The following is a 17,500-nucleotide window of genomic DNA, read 5'->3' as shown; positions in this document are numbered from 1 at the left end:
AACACGGTAATTTCATATACAATATTACTTGCCTCTGAACAACGATCACACTGAAGATCTTGAAGCACATATGCCATGGAATTTGTATGGATCAGGCCAATCAAATAATGTTCAATTTCACCTGAAGCATAGCTTGTGTTGCAAACAGGACATAACCAGACTCGCCTGAAAAGACAGTATCTAAATAAGTAATCTTTGAATTGAAATATCAAAATTCATTATCTCGGTATTTGCCGAAATTAATTACTAATTTCATACAAATTACGCTGTTAGCATATTCCCAAGAATAAAATTATATTACAATATATTTCTATCCGTAAGTAAATTAACAAACAAGGGAAAAAATATATATTCTTATCTAATTTCAGGATACTTACACTCCATTTTCAACTGCATGGTGTGGATCTTTACAGAGATCAATATTTCTGCAATGGTTACAAGATCGACAAATCACTTCAGGTAGAGTGTACGAGATACAAGGGTCCTTCCATTCTGCCTCTGGGGAAAACTCGCCTATGTTCAGTAATTTCAGAAGGTCTCTCCTAAGTTTGCACACCTGTTAAGAGAGAATCAGTTTGTAATATACTATTATTCTTTCCTATACTAGATTTGAAATTACAGCTACTGTCCTGGATGTACACTGTTAATGAATCTCTAATTTAATGTTAAAGATAAATGTTTCTTTGTATATATATATATATATATATATATATATATATATATATATATATATATATATATATATATATATATATATATATATAGAGAGAGAGAGAGAGAGAGAGAGAGAGAGAGAGAGAGAGAGAGAGAGAGAGAGAGAGAGAGAGAGAGAGAGAGAGAGAGAGAGAGAGAGAGAGAGATAAAATAATATTTATTTTTCTTCAGAGAGAGGAAGAAAGAAAGAAAGAAAAAAAAAAAAGAAAAAAGAAAGAAAGAAAGAAAGAAAAAGAAAGAAAGAGAAGGAGAGAAAGAAAGAATGAACACACCTGCTCTGAAACAACAGGATCCAGTGACAAGACTTTGGTGATGCTTTTGACGAACTCTAAAGCTGGAGTGGTGTGAATGTCAGGAGCTATCATGAGGACATTTGGATCCTCCTCTTCCTCTTCTCTCGTTCCCTTCTTCTGTATCTTTTGTGTAATGAAATATAACTTTTGTGCTAATTCTCCTGAAATTAGTTCTTGGGCAAAGTCTACATAACCTTGAAGTGCCTCTTGCGGCTTTCTCGTGGCCTGGCTTGAAACTTTGCGCTTCACAGGGGTGTTGCCTGGTGTGTAACGACCACTTTCTTCTTGCAGTTTCTCATACACTGCATTCATGTAAGAGGCAACCACATTGTTGAAGCTGCTCTGGCATCCACACCATTCTGGGAGGTACTCAGCCATATTCCAGTTCATCTCTATCACTGGTCCTTCATCCTCCCCTCTTTCACCTTCATTTTCAGTCCCCTGTTGGTTCTCTTCCTCATCATCTTCTGATTCATTACCTTTCTCATCTTGTGAAGAAGATATGTCTTTTGGAAGCTTGCCTTTAATACCACCATGATTTGCAGGGTCTAACCACATGAGGTATTCCCAGCACTGGTTGAAGGATATATCAACAGAATGGAATAATTCCTTACCCCTGATGCTGTTTACCACATATTGCACATATGCTATGGCATCATCTACTCTTCTTTTCTTAGTGCAGAGAACAATTTTGTTGAAGTTGGCGTAAATAATGACAGAGCCTAAACGCTTAAATTCTGCAACCAGATGGAGGAATAGCTTGTGCATTAGATTATGTAGAATGCGATGAAGTGCAGGATCATACAGCAGGGACCCAGAATCTCTCAGCCATCGATAAAAGTGGATGATCTGGAAATCTGCAAACACATTCTGGTAGAGTGAAACATCACGAAGCCAAGCAGCTACCATCTGTCTTAATATTCTGAAGGCTGCAGCACAACGTGCAGTTTCATCATAGGATGTGAGAGAGGACTCAGCACCTCCCATCATATCCTGGAGTGAAGCCTGTGGAGCAGCATCAAAGGCTACACTACTGCTGGTCCCTTCCATCTCATTGATGTGATGTGACTGAAAAGGGAGAATCAATTATGCTTTTGAATGCAAACTATCTCTTTAAGTACTTTATGTTATGAATATAATTCAAAAGATGTCTTTAGCTCTTCAAGAGGCAAGTTTGAAGCAAGTGATGTAATATAATGAACAAAAGAGGGAGAAGAAACCATGTGAACAGATATTATTTAACCTGTCATCACAATTTTGATTACAAAGTGATATAATAAGCAAAGAATAACTTGCATATTAGAATTTGAACTTTTTATTCTAATGAAAAAATCTCAAGATATCTCACCTGTAACAATGTAGTGACAGCCAGAGCATCTAAATCCAGTTCAACACAGACTGTAGAATAACACCCTGGGTTGTTAAGCTGTGCAACTGAGGCAGCTTCTTCCAATTCTGCTACAAGCCGATTATCATCATGCTCGTGACCGCCCAGATCAGGCCTTTGGCCAGGTGAACACCACACAACTGAGTTGTGCTTCTGCAGATGTCTGAAGTAAAACAGATCTGCTCCAAAGGCTGTGGTATCTCGAGGCAAATTTCCAACAGGCACATGAAAGTAACGAGACTGTTCCATGGCTGTGTGCAGCAACTGCTTTAAGCCCAGGTACTGTCGTACCATGGCTTTTGCACCAACACGTTGCCAGTCAAGTACATTGTACAAGTTTTCAACTTCTGTGACATGAATAGGCACCTGTGGAAATTCTCCCAGGCCAGGCATAAGGGTTGTTATTGTGGTAAGATCATGAGGTGATTGAATGGCCAAAAAAGTTGGCCCTTTCTTCTCTTCTCTATAAGCTTGGAGCAGACGCTGAATCTGGCGATAAACTGGACGCAGCTCAGTCTCAAATTTGATCTCAAAGGTGTAGTTAGACTCTGGGAGTTGGATTTCCTCAAACCCTTTGTTGATCTTGGCATTTCTCTCATTGTTAAACAGGGTATTAAGATTGGGCATCTGATTACTTCGTACTGTGTCTAATACAAAAATGTGGCCTTTCTTACTGTGATTAAAGAAGATACCAAACATGGCCTTATTTCCACTCCTATGATGATACAAGTAAACATGGTGAAGGCTGCCAGTCTCTAGGTACTGATACTGTGCCACTGTTTTAAACTTGAGTTGACCCAATTCAAACGTGTCAGTGTCTGCACGAGCTAGGAATTTGTCAACAACACATACACAGCCTAGTTGAGCTATTGCCCTAAAATCCAGTGGAACCTGAAAATAAAACCACAATAAGATAAAAAAAAGAAAAACTCACACAATGCTTATCAGAAATTTGTATCATGTTCTTAATTCAATACCAGTGATGTAATATAACTCACACACCTGAGTTTCATAGATTCCTTCAATATCAGGAGTTGACAAATCAGCCATAAGTTCATTGCTGTGCTCACGGAAAACTTCCTCTGGGACAGTGTATTCATAAAGATTAAACACTGGATGTGACCTGGGGAGAGTCTTGTTTGCTTTGCGCCACACTCCCTCCGACTCGTTAGCTAATTTGGGAACACGCTGGTTAACATAGAAGATTCGGGGAATAACAAGCTTGATGAGATGGAGATCATTGCCAACCAGTGCCCACAGTTTAAACTGTCCTGCTGTATTAGTCTCTGCTAGCTGTTGATATGAAAGTCTAAAATTACAAACTGAGATACCAGTATATAATTACAAAAGCATTTATATGCAAAGGCAAATATATCCATGCATATAATGAAAGCAGGAAAGAAAATAAGAGGTTTATACGATAATGTGCATATATTTGAAAGTAGTACAAAAAATAAACAGTTTACCATTGTAAACTATTGCTCTACTGAAATAATTAAAAAGTTCAGTGTTACTGAACAATGCATATTATTAAATAACTCTAAGGGGAGTGGCATTTACCAAGAAACAAGTAATGCCTTACTTGTATAAGCTGCCAAGGGACATCTAGTAGGGTGCGTTGTGCCTTGCGCAAGAAGCCCCCAAGGGTACTAGTTGGGCCAGACCTCACCACACGGCCAGCACCGCTCCCTACACTTGTACCCATCGTTGGGCAATCTCCGGTGCGAAGTCTCTTAGATCGGCTTTCTCTCTGGAGCCGTTGGAAGTCCCATTTCTTCTTTTGGAATGTAATCCATGCTGCCATTTCCTCCTGCAAGAAAACAAAGACATTATAATTGAACTATGATAAAAAATTAAATATATCAAATCACAATGTACAATGTAAAAATCTTCAAGAAATTCTGCCTTCTTTATTCAATCAGACTGGAAGCTGGCACAGCAACAGAAATGATATGGTGGGTCTATAATGAATAAGGAATAAGACACGTTCAATGAGATGGAGAAATTGCAGCAAAATCCTAAGAGAAAAATATGCCACTTCAAAATCTATTTTTGATCGAGCATATTTGTAATTGTGATATTTGATCTGAGCTGACTCAATCAAACACAACTACACATAAATTGACAGATGTTGTCCTCTATTGCTTCACTGTCAATGTGAAGTATCAGTGAGGCAATTATGGTTAACAAGTTTCTTCCAACTACACCCCCCTCCATTTCCTTTAATCTCCATTATATAAGTGCCTCATGGAGCCTCTTTTCAAAAGTGAGTGACCAAAGAAAGTATGATACATTAGTTCATATGTTTGTTTAACTATAAGATATACAAGCATGAGACAATACATTTTCTGGATCTTAATTTTAAGATCTACAATCATATAAGATCGAAACTGGCCTTGGTGAAAGCTGAAAATCTGATGCCAAGATATTGCAATATTGGAGGGTTCAAATATAACTTGATTTTCCCATTAGAAAAACGTAATACTTTACCTTTGAATTTCCCATGCTTGGCGGGTTTCCCAAGACATCTCTCCAACTCTTTGTCATATCATTACTATCTTCAGTCATGTCTGATGTCCTCTTCCGCTTGTTACTTGTGACTGTTGGTCCTACCCGCGGATTTTGTGATTGTGGAGTCAGTATGTCTTCAATATCAGGGGCTGCTTGTGATGCAAACAAATCTTGTGACTGTCAACAAAAATCAGTAACTGATAATAATAACTGTAAAAGACCAAATAAATAAAACTTACAAGAATCAGATAAAATCATTTGTACACTCAAAGTACAAAGTACTTAGTAAGTGAAAAATCTGCTCTGAATAAAACATGAAATTATTTGAGAAAAGGCTCACTTTATACATACATAAAAAAGAAGAAGAAGTAGTAGAAGAAGAAGATGATGATTTAGAGACATTCTAAGACTGAACCACTTACATTGTCATCCTCAGTCTGAACCTTAGGCTGAGGTTTCGGTTTTGGGGCTACATTAAACATGTCTGTAATACGACGCTGCTTAAAGGTGTCATTTCTCTCAAGAACCTTTTTATGCAACCAGTCAGGGTGAGCTACACGAGGTACTGGATTTGGCACACCCTATATCAAAGATAAAAAATGTGTAGTACTGTATCCTCTTGTTATGTAAATGTAAAAGTGTATTTGTGTGCATAATGAAAGCTTGCTGAGAGCATTTTCATACTTCTTTTGGTGAGTAATGAATTGGTTTTACTGATACAGTGTGCAAAAATACATAACAAATAATGCCTTTCTTGTAGACCAATATGACTTATTATGGTATTTATGATGAATCGGCAAGTGTTTATAAGTGCACAGTACCTGAAGGGCAGCTGGGATTGTAATGATCTTCATTACTGTTCCTGAGAGTCTTTCAATGTAGTATTCCCAGTCCAAAACATTTCGAATGTCAAAGTTTGTGATGGATGGATCTTTTAGCCAGCGACGCAGATAGTGGTGTTTCACCGATGGCTCTGCTTGGAAGATGGCAAGTGGAATAGCTCTGAAGAACACGATGGAAAAAGTATTAGTTGAAAAATGTAATCCATGATGATAGACAGTACCTAACTTTCTACTTCTAAGCTTATGAAAACAGAGAACCTCCAAATCTTATACTGAACAAGTGAAATTGTCTATTCGTTTCTCTGGTACAATATAATTTTGTAACTTTATTGAATGAATTTATTTAATAGATACGAATAAAACAAAGTAAAACATACACACACACGCACACATACAAATCCAATACCTTTCAGTAACAGGGGCTCCTTCTGGCTTCTTTGAAATGATGAATCTACAGCTGAGACCAGCATCCTTCACCATCTGATCACCAAGGAACTCTGCCAGCCTCTTAGCTGTGGATATGGAGGTTGACTTCTGGTCCCCATACTCATCCAATTTCCTGCTCATTGAACGATTCTCCGAAATGAGCTCAAACAGTTCGGAGTCAGGCATGTTGGCTGCTTTACTGTACAGCACATCCAGCCAATAGTCTGCTACCTGAGTTGAAAAACAATGAATACATTTGATGAATGTGTCTCTCATGTATCCTCTTTTCAATGAAATGTACTCTTGTCTAAGGTTTCTGGATTGATATCTAAAATTATAGATTACCAAAGGAAACGCAATGTCGAAAAATGTTGCAGAAATATATATACACAAAAAACCCTCAAAAACCCTTAACTTTGCCTTGATATCAAACATACACAAATATCACTTATATTTCATGCTCAGTTCTTTGCTATGCATTACATATTCATGTTTACATAAAATTACTGTAACAAAACTGTTTATTACCTTTGCAACACTTGCATAACAGGTTTCCAGTGTGTCTCCTTTCAGGAAAGCTTCAAAGACTGAAGACTGGAAAATCTTAATGAGCTGCAGCTCTCCACGACGCTTCACCTCGAAGCCTTTCAATTCAGCCAACGAGCCATCGAAGTTGAACACTGCATAACGTTTTTTCAGCTTTTTGCCCTCCTCTTTGGAAGCTGGAAGAATCATTGCTTGGTAGGGACCGTCAACCTATGGGAGAGGCAGAGAAAGATTTATAAGTCTTCTGTATAAATCTGTGTACTTGATAACATGCATGTGATGTATATGTTACATGAATTTGTGGGACTGAGTGAGTGTGTATGTGTATGTATATGTATATGTATATATATGTGTGTGTGTGTGTGTGTGTGTGTGTGTGTGTGTGTGTGTGTGTGTGTGTGTGTGTGTGTGTGTGTGTGTGTGTGTGTGTGTGTGTGTGTGCGCGCGAGAGCAAGTGCATGCATGAGTGTGTGCGCATGAGCATGCTTGCATGTATGTGATATTACATGCATGTGACAATGTACAAATCAATTCATTACCCAAAGTTTCAACATTATCAATCCACCATGAATCAACAACTCCTATCAACATTACCTTTTCAGTCAAAACTTGCATGCAGCAGTAAAAACAGAACATCTATTATTTCACAGTGGTCAATATATCACAGACATATAATACATATACTCATCAGTTATACCCTCACCACCCCATTTTCAAATGGTGCTCTACTCCTAAAAAAACATAATTCCACTTTCTTTTAAATGTGAGCTAAAAGGATAAATGCACAAACCTCAAAGAAAATAGAATTTTCTGATCTGACAGAGTACTCCAGCATCTCAGCATTTTGCAGATCATGGTACTGGTGATTTGTGTAATGATCCTTCACCATTACATTGAGAATGGCACCTGGGTATGATATGGTAACCTTTGACTTCTTAGGGTTGTTTGTTTTGATAACATAATTCTCAGGGAATGATGCTGGGAGAATACACCAGATACCGTCGGTGTCAAGTTCCAAGGGCCGACCAATCTGAAATTAAGGAAAACCGCAAACTAAATGAAAAAGAAAGTGTGAAGAGCGAGGAAAAAAAAAAAAAAAAAAAAAAAAAAAAAAAAAAAAAGACATCACTCAAAATCAAGGTACACATAATATATACAACACTGCTTTCAAACTTAAAACGAAACTGAATCATAATGCATAATAAGGATCCCAAAAACTTACCTGTTCCACAATCTCCCTTGACCTAGTAATAATGGTAGCTCCAGTATAACACACAATTCCAGCCATCTCCATTGAGTGCCACCGAGAGCCCTTTCTCATGACGTAACCATAGAATGAGTTAAGGATACACTTGTGAGCCAACTGCAAGGAGTCATACAACACAGCGCGAGCATTGGCAGCTTTGACTTCACCTGGATCTCCCTGAAAGTATTTTAACAAAAAAATGACATTAAATCTACTATATCCTAGCAAAGATCATAAAGATGATAAAGATTGTATACTTATGCATTGTGAAAAAAAAAAAAAAAAAAAAAAAAAAAAAAAAAAAAAAAAAAATATATATATATATATATATATATATATATATATATATATATATATATATATATATTATATATATATGAATAAATAAAAGCATATAATAAGCCTTTAAGATCCTGACAAAATATATTTCATCCTGATTCTATTATAAATCTTTTGAAAAGACAGAAAGAAAGAAAGAAAGAAAAAAATAATAATTTGGATGAGGTATCACTTAAATGAAATTTTAACATAATGAATAAAATATACACTATATATTACTTTTTACCTTTTCTTGTGCCTCAGATAGCTGCTTTTTTGCAACCTTAAGAAGACCTTTGTACTCATAACGACGATCTCGGAAAGACCTTACAGTGTTGACATAGAAGCTGTTTTCTCGCTGACAAATTGTCTGCCAACGTTCTTCTGTTCTGGTTTCTTTTATCTTTTTGTAAGCTTTACGGCAATATTCCTGCAGCCTTTTCTTCTCTGCTTGAGCTTGTTCCTCTCTGTTAGAGTTGGTACATATAGAATAGGTATGTAAAACAAGATTTTCGAGTACTACCCTCTAACTTTCTTACAAATGAATGTGATACAGATTCCATGAAAGCTCGAATGCCTCGAAGCAAGCCAGCCCCATGGTAAACATTCAAGGCAAAGTTTATCATTATAGATCTCACTGAACTGATGCTGTATTGACGACACTCAAATAATGATTCTATATGAAGACATGAGACTAGGAACATCTTCCTGAAAACACTACCACTGACTTGTTAAGCTCGTGGAAAGCTCTGTGGTTCCACCCGGGCTGAGCTGGTGGAAATCTTTCTGTCTCTAACTGCTGCTGGATGCGCTGATATTCACTACGGGAGGCTGGGATCATGTCTCCTCTCCAGATCCATGACATCTTTCTCTGACACGTTGCTCCAGGTTTGTTAAAATCACAGGCAGCACAAACAGTTTCATCCACCTAAAATAATGATCATCTTTTATTATCTTATCATATTCAATCTCTACAGGGAAGGCTTATAATCGCAGTTGACATGGCTTATGCTCTGCCAACTGGGATTTTATTTAATCAGTTCTTGTACACTGAACTACAAGTGCTTAGTCACATAGGTGTAACTAGCAGGCCTACCTGATTTCACCTGTTTACATTAATCCCTGAATATTTGGAAAGATTTTTTTTTTTTATACTATTAATAATAACACTCTCATAATAACAATAACAATGCTAATAACATATCACTGAATGATCAACAAGAACAATAATATTGGGGAAAAAAAAATAATCACAAAAAAATTGAAGAATGGGTAAAAAGGCACAATACTAAAAAATTCAAATACACTTACATATTTTACATATACATCAATGATCCTCAACCAGGAGTAATTGTACCTCCCAGGCAAAAACAATGTACATGGTAACAGGTAAATCTTTACTAACAGGGTGAGCCAAGCACAGTGTAAGTTATGCATAAATGTGTTAGTTTTAAAACAATTAAACTGTTGCCATACTGAATCAGCAAACACTCCCCTAATAATGTATGACTTTTTTTTTCTTTTTTTTACACATTCATACACACATCTTCCTTTACCAAATTTGCCTTGTGCATAGTCTTCACAAATAAAGGTATCTTATTCTTTTCCATTACCCTTATACCAATTTTTCTATTTATTTTTTTTATTTATTTACTTATTTTTTATGAGAGTAAGGATATCAAAAGCAAAGCACACCCAGCTGTTCATCATAAATGACAAAAGGAAGGGCTGAGAATCACATGTATACAAATCCCATACATAAACACAAACAGACTTGCACATAATTATAAGAATTAGTACAAACAACACAGAAAACCTTGAAAGATTCATCAGACAACAAACTTACCATAGCAGAAGGTTGGAGTCGATTTGTGAGGATAATGTTAGGATACATAGCTCCTACATCGAGATGGTAGATCAGAGGGTTCTCTAAACGGCATGGAGTGTCCCGCAAGTCGGCTAACTTTGTCTTGATATCTTCAACTACCTCATCATAATTGATCACTTGATCTAAAGGAATGCCTTCTTCCACTTCAACACAGAATTTTATAGTGCGATCCACATTGTCCATTAACTTCTGAAAAGCTTCTGGAACCTGGAAATAACAAGTTGTATAAACAATTTACACTGTACATGAATTAGATCTGATCTTAAAATAATATGAATAGCATGATTAATATTAATCAAGCTTAATCAATGTCTTCATCATTATAATGAAAGAAAGAGAAAGAGAGAAAGGAAGAGAGAAAGAGAGAGCGAGGGAGAAATTAATGGTAACAGTAAACAAGAAAATTATATAAATTATTTAAATTTCATCATTATTATGTTATATAAATAACCTTTCATTAAATACTGGAGAAGTCAAATTACTTCCACTATGAATCGAGGGAATTTTTTATATACATTACATGTACAAAATAATGGTAATAACCATACTATATAGATAAAAGACTGCATTACAGTATTAAAATCTCAAGGTGAATATTTAGTTACAAAGATTTAAAAAGAAACCAATTACAATCAAATAAATAATCTTCCAAATCATATTTTTCAAAAACCAATCTTATTTTCACTCCAGTAACACTGGATAAAAAGCATAATTTTATTTCATCAAACAATGCCTCAAATCATTAAGAAATCCCCACCATTCGAAATCTGCAAGGAATATCGGCACGGAACACTCCTGACTCAATGGCTTCTACGTGCCCTCCAACGTAAGTTTCGGAGTCAATCACATGGCCATCGGATGAAAGTTTATTCAGCTCTGCGACTTTCTTATTTGGATAAACAATGTTGGCATGGTAAGCTTGCACCATCAACAGTGCTTCACACAGCGTTCCAGAACCTTTGCGGAGAACCTAAGAGAAAAGATGACAACAGTAATAAATAAAATGCAAATCGGGAATTATTTGTCTACTTTCAATCATATAACCTGTAAAAAAAATTACTTAAGTAAATATGGTTTGAAAATGTATTCAATCTATTTATGTTAACAGCTCATACCTATTCCATCTTTCCCTATGCACATTTTCCTAAAATTGTCTCCCCTAAGCAATTAAGAATATCAGAGATGGAAAAAAAAACACAATACAAAAACTACAAGTATTGAAACTTGGTCTCATTTTCAATAAATCTAGTTTTTGTATTGTGGGTTTTTCTTCCATAGTATCAGCACAGAAGAGTGTTTTACCATACAATATCTGATATGCAAAATACAAAAACCTTACCTCATCTGGCTCCATGGGAATAATGGTACACAGAGCCACAATGAAAGGGTGGACATATTTCATGTACAAGTAGTATGTGGCCACTGCATCTGACACTGAGTAATTGGCAAGAACCTGGAAATATTTCAGAAAACTGTCAGGATTCAACACTGTTTTACAATCATATATTCAATCTGAACATTTCTTAAATCAAACAACAATATGTACTATGTAAAGTATATATTCAAATTTCAAAATACACAAGTTTTTAAAATATACTAATTTACATAAAAACAACGTTTAGCATTTAATTACAGCCTATAGGGCAATTATTAATCAAGTATATTCTATTCTAAGCTGTCATATAAGAATATTATATGTATCCTCTAAAAACAGGTCCTTAAAAGCAAACCCACCTCATAAGATTCCACAGACATCCAACGAGAAAAGATTATATGATAATTACCTGTGGTTGTTCAGCCGCCAATGAACACATATCCTCTGGATCTAATTCAACTGGATCATATCGCAGCTTGGCCTTGGCAACAGCTTTTAGGCCATGCGAACCAACAGGCAAGTAGGAATCTCTCTTTACCCAGCTGTTGATATAATAAATCATAGAATAAAATCTTATCCTCAATGGAAATTAGTTTTTCCTTTAGCATATATGTATAAACAAAACATGCAGTTTCAGATATATACAATATACTTTTTATCTATAAAGCATGTTATAACTTTAACTTCTTGGAAATTTCATAGAGCACCAAAAGAAGCATTTCAATCATTACAAGTGAAAGTAAAGAAAGCTTAAACTCACAAATAATAAATAACTGAAATCATGATGGAAACCCCACATTGTAATAATCATTACTCACCACAGACAATCCATATGGATCGCAGGACGTGAAAAGTAGACACCCTCTCTGGTCTTGGAGAATCCGATTTCTCTGAACATGTCTAAGTTATGGAAAGCTGCTCGAGCTTCCACAAACGGCCAGTCAAAGAAGTCTCCGTTGTAAGTCACAAATATATGAGGCTTCACCTACAACAAATTATAATTCAAGTAATTAATAGAATAAGTCAATAGCCATTACTACTACATGTAATTATGAACCACATTAAATGTATTATTATTAAAATAAATATGTTTTACAGAAGGATGATCAAGAAGAAGAAGAAGAAGAAAAAAAAAAAGGATTGTTTTTCATTATCTCGCCTTTAATGAAAAGTACTAAATATATTTATACATACACTCACAGTAAGTATCATAACATAAGAAAATATAAATGTAATTCTTTCACTTACCTCTAGAATATGATCAAAGAATCTCTGAATAGTAGCCATTTCATTAGCTTCATTAAAAATAATGAATGGACCTTCAAACTCTGCTCGTGGTGTATACTCGAAGTCTTCCACATCCTCACTAATAATTTCTCTATTCGTTATAAGATAACCCTGTAAAGTGGAAAAAAAAGGGAATCATATAAAGAAATTCCTGAATCACTCATGTCAACAAGTACATAGCAAGCTTAATTCAGAATACACTTAATATTCATCAACTTGTAATCTTGATCATGGAGAATCTTTAATTTTTTCCATACCCCAGTTTCACTAATTTTTCTAACCACAGCTACGTCATCTCACCTGTCCATCAATCATGTATGATATCATCATAATCTGATCAGTATTTGCATCAGGGAACTTGAGAGGCAGTTTCGTGGTCTCAATATCATAAGCAAGTACAATACAATCAGGCCACACCAGCAGGTCTTCACGGCGTGTTATAATGGGAGGGCCTGTACCCCCACCTTTGACAGAGTACCATAATCCCACAAAAATCTTGCAGTCAATTGATACTCTCACATGGTATGGTACATCATACTCCCTGGAATATGTGAAATATATGTATAATTGGGTGCACAGAATGAAAAAGAAGAGAAAGTAAAAAATAATATATACCAAGATGAAATTTATTTCTTGGAAAATGATAAGACTGTAAAGATGTCAAGAATTAACTACAGTATTTAAATGCTTATTAACTGTAATAACATTACAATCACAAAAATAATCTAAGGAAATTTCACATGCACAATATGTAAAAACTATTTTTTTATGATATCTTCACAGATTATTATTAGTATCATAAACAATACTATCATTATCATTACAAAAAAAGGCATACCTAATATCAAGAAGATTTTCAAAATGATCCTGCATCTTCTTCCCCGATTCACCTGATTCACTTGCATGAGCTAACAGCATTTCTGCATACACTGTCTTAGACTTGGCTGCTTCCTTATTTCTTTTTACAGCTCCAGAAATGGTTTGACGTACCTGTAGGTTATTGAACATTTGGTAATTTTTACAGTATAGATGAACCTGCCAGAGAATAAGTCCTCAACCTCATGTCATGAAATTAATCAAAAAATCAAAGTTGTGGTGACTGGGTGTGTCCTTCGGGCCTGCCTGAGGGGAGCGCTGATAGGGGGACACTGCCCCCCCAACACCCCCTGGGAAATACTGTATGCATGGCAAGATAGAGATGAAACACGGGAACACCGAGTGGACTTAGGCTGAGAGCAGTGCTTTCCATGATCTTTTTCCTTTATTTGTGGCATCATCATTCATGTCTGCAGATCACTGTACCAACAACTGTAACTTTTATGTCCTGTGCAAGAATATCATCTTCAATTTGCCCTAACTTTGTGTGTCCATTCCATAAAGATTAACCAAACATTTTGATGTACTTTATATAAGTTCATTTTAATATACTGGATTCAAGTAATGTATTTTAAAGCAACAAACTAAAATGTAGTGCTAAAATTTCAGGATCAATGTCAATAGTTCCAACACAGTTGAGGAGGAAAATATTATTCAGTTTTCCTATCAGAAATTTTCATGGTAAGTGATTATAAACAACAGGAAACAAATATTCAAATTTAAGGTAAATAAATCAATTGATAATTTATAATACACATACTCTAACAACAAAAAAAGTTATAAGTTCTTACCTTTACTAAGTCATTTACAGTGAGAAATGATAATTTTAATAACGTCTGCTTCAAGCCTGTCAAGTGATTATCCTGGAATGAAAATTGGAAATTAGAGACATTATCCTACTAATACAGATACAAGTTAGTTAAATATTTACACTAAATTAATGAACTTTATGCATAAGAAGGTATAAGTCCAGTCTAAATTTACCTAATGTCGACCTTTTATATTCATACCAACAGTGAAAATAATGACCTATTGTACAGAGGAAACATTAAGAAAAAAGTTCATGCCTATAATGTAAGCAACCATTAATTGAAAAACAAAAATTTAACTAAATTACACTAAATTACTGAGCCTAATGTAGGCCTATTCACATCAAGAGTGAAAATACTGATCTTTCTTAGAGAGGAAAAAATCAAGAAAAAAGTTCATGCCCTATACGTAAGGAACCGATAACTTATAATTCTAAAATTCTAACAGAGTAAGAACCAGCCCTTACCAAATCCAAGTCCTCCTTCCTTACAACTTCAACAGAGGCCAAAAGACCAGCAAACTTTTTAGTCAAAAATGTTGTAACATCCTGGATCACTTCCTTTTTGGTCATTACAAAGAAGTACGGCCGATATGGAAGAGACACCTGAAAGGACAATGGTGTTATGAAACATCTTTAATCAGTTCACAGAAACTATGAAGTTCTAAAATAGATTTTCTAAGCATTAAACTGAATCTTTGGACAAATGTAAACAAAAAATTTAATGAATAGAACACAACTAAGAAGAGTATACTAATCATCAAGCAATTATATATTTCCTTTCTTTACGAAGCTACTAGATGATAAGACAATAAAATGTCATAAAAGAAACATGAATCTAAAGATAAAAAATATTACATAAAAATAGATCATATGGTTGAAAATAACAACAATAGTTTAACACACTTCTTGCTGTTCCCACTTCTCACAAATCACGTACCTTGAATCTGGACCCATCTTCTTGTATGAAGTAATAATCCACAGCACTCATAAGCCTCTTGTCCTCGTCCAGAATTTCCGTCTAAGGGGAACATATACATTACCATTTCAATACAATAGTTATATACTGTGTGTATATATATATATATATATATATATATATATATATATATATATATATATATACATACAAATAAATGTATGTATATATATATATATATATATATATATATATATATATATATATATATATATATATATATATATATATATATATATATATATATATATATATAACCATTTCAATACAATAGTTATATATATATATTTTTACACATGTCTTTCTTGATTAAACATCATCACCACTGTGACTTCCCTTTGGAAGAATAAACTAAAAAAATAGCACGCAGTTATAATGGAGTATTAACTGCAAAAATAAATAAGAAAACACCACGTACAGGATGCATGTTGAGGAGCCATCCCACCCGCTCCTGTGGCTCCTTGTAGCGGTTGAATCCATATTTGGAATCAACGTTATCATTCTCAATGCTCTGTTGAAGCCTTCTGTCTGAGCCATCATCTAGGGCACTGAAAAAAATTAATTAATTAAAAATAAAATAAATAAGTAAATACTAAACTAAACTAAAGTAAAATAAAAATAAATAAATAAATACATAATAATAATAATAATAATAATAATAATAATAATAATAATGATGATAATAATGATAATAATAATAATAATAATAACTAACCAACCAAATATATAAATCAATAATTAATTGAATACATAAATAAATAAATAATAAATGAATAAAAACTATCCAATAAAAGAAAAGACGGAATAACAATACAACTAGGAAAATATACACACCTGTTAATGCTCATCAAAAAGGTACCAAACCCCCACCATTTATTTTCTTGAGACAAAACTAGTAGACCTCCATTGTAACAAGTCAATAAGCAGGAGCTATTCTAAGCTCTAGTTTGCCTAGATATGTGTGTATGTAAGATAAAAAGTTTGCTGGCACCAGAGGCCAAAGTTGCAACTTGACATTGCATCACTATTGGGTTGGACTCAAAGTTTGTAGGCCTTCTAGATTAGAGAACATTTCAAGGGATATGAACAATATATTAATCTATTTCACTTTACTCTCTACTTTTACTTTAAGGAATTTGGTCTTTTTCAAATTACAAACACACATGCATTAGTCATGAGTTGCAACAGATTATTTCACAATTTATTTATTTCACAATTATTTCACAATGTTCATACTTTCAGGCTAATTCTTCTTTTCCTCCAATGGGACAGTTATGACCATCCTGAGGGATACATTTATCCTTAAGGCCATGACACCCCTGTGGCACAACTCCTTGGTGATCTCTGGTCAAGCAGAGAACCGGCCTACGCTCCAGTATTTGTTACCGAGAGCGACACATCCTCGAGAGATGAAGTCGCGACCAGGGTATCATGTGAACCCAAAATCCAAACCTAACCTTGCCTACCTTCTATTTATTCCCTAGACAGGTGGGGGCACACCCCCTGCATCCCCTTTTATTAGCATTTCGTGCCAACTCACAGAAAACATGACACTGAGAACTCTGGGTGTGTGAGGGTGTTGTGGAGAAAACATTTTCAGCATTTCATGGTACACGAGCCCAGAGCAGCTGTACCTGTGTTGCTTGTCACTCTATTTCTTACGCCCTATAAAACGGCAGTGTTCATTTCCCTCTCTCTCTGTGGGTCGCTCTAAGTAACATTAACCTAAGCTCTATCTCGGCAGAAGATACAAGGTGCAAGTTCCCTGTCCTCTGCTAGATCACAAAACACTGAAGCCACGGCACCTTTTGAAGACATCTTGTTACAAACAATTACTGTAATATGAAGTTACGAGCGGAATGTCAGAGTAAATGCGCTTTTCAAAGGAAAGTAAAACTTATATCGAATCTTCATTCCAACATCAACGGCTGCAGGAATCAACGCAAGCCATATTGTGGTTCTGACAGCTTATCTTTTAGTTTTATCAGTGAAAAAAACGCCAAT

At 35.1% G+C, this 17,500-nt stretch overlaps 1 protein-coding gene across 1 annotated transcript in view; it reads right to left on the bottom strand.

Moving 5' to 3' along the window:
* The window catches only part of LOC119573311 (DNA polymerase epsilon catalytic subunit A-like), a 19,198-nt gene that overhangs the window by 1,352 nt on the left and 346 nt on the right, over nucleotides 1–17,500 (bottom strand). The window contains exons 2-28 of the mRNA XM_037920474.1: nucleotides 15,915–16,044; nucleotides 15,458–15,538; nucleotides 14,986–15,123; nucleotides 14,501–14,572; nucleotides 13,672–13,823; nucleotides 13,134–13,374; nucleotides 12,795–12,944; nucleotides 12,365–12,531; nucleotides 11,956–12,088; nucleotides 11,511–11,624; nucleotides 10,929–11,141; nucleotides 10,130–10,378; nucleotides 9,012–9,211; nucleotides 8,531–8,750; nucleotides 7,942–8,142; nucleotides 7,510–7,749; nucleotides 6,702–6,929; nucleotides 6,154–6,404; nucleotides 5,727–5,907; nucleotides 5,328–5,486; nucleotides 4,885–5,082; nucleotides 3,977–4,204; nucleotides 3,397–3,687; nucleotides 2,356–3,285; nucleotides 987–2,075; nucleotides 378–556; nucleotides 33–165 (exon numbers count right to left, since the gene is read on the bottom strand). Coding sequence (XP_037776402.1) covers nucleotides 33–165; nucleotides 378–556; nucleotides 987–2,075; nucleotides 2,356–3,285; nucleotides 3,397–3,687; nucleotides 3,977–4,204; nucleotides 4,885–5,082; nucleotides 5,328–5,486; nucleotides 5,727–5,907; nucleotides 6,154–6,404; nucleotides 6,702–6,929; nucleotides 7,510–7,749; nucleotides 7,942–8,142; nucleotides 8,531–8,750; nucleotides 9,012–9,211; nucleotides 10,130–10,378; nucleotides 10,929–11,141; nucleotides 11,511–11,624; nucleotides 11,956–12,088; nucleotides 12,365–12,531; nucleotides 12,795–12,944; nucleotides 13,134–13,374; nucleotides 13,672–13,823; nucleotides 14,501–14,572; nucleotides 14,986–15,123; nucleotides 15,458–15,538; nucleotides 15,915–16,044 — 6,568 coding nt within the window. The remainder of the gene's footprint in view (nucleotides 1–32; nucleotides 166–377; nucleotides 557–986; nucleotides 2,076–2,355; nucleotides 3,286–3,396; nucleotides 3,688–3,976; nucleotides 4,205–4,884; nucleotides 5,083–5,327; nucleotides 5,487–5,726; nucleotides 5,908–6,153; nucleotides 6,405–6,701; nucleotides 6,930–7,509; nucleotides 7,750–7,941; nucleotides 8,143–8,530; nucleotides 8,751–9,011; nucleotides 9,212–10,129; nucleotides 10,379–10,928; nucleotides 11,142–11,510; nucleotides 11,625–11,955; nucleotides 12,089–12,364; nucleotides 12,532–12,794; nucleotides 12,945–13,133; nucleotides 13,375–13,671; nucleotides 13,824–14,500; nucleotides 14,573–14,985; nucleotides 15,124–15,457; nucleotides 15,539–15,914; nucleotides 16,045–17,500) is intronic.

The sequence above is a fragment of the Penaeus monodon genome, chromosome 5 (assembly GCF_015228065.2).
Source record: "Penaeus monodon isolate SGIC_2016 chromosome 5, NSTDA_Pmon_1, whole genome shotgun sequence".
Classification (NCBI taxonomy): Eukaryota; Metazoa; Arthropoda; class Malacostraca; order Decapoda; family Penaeidae; genus Penaeus; species Penaeus monodon.
The sequence above is the reverse complement of the archived record's forward strand: the minus strand, read 5'-3'. Positions and strand labels throughout refer to the sequence as shown.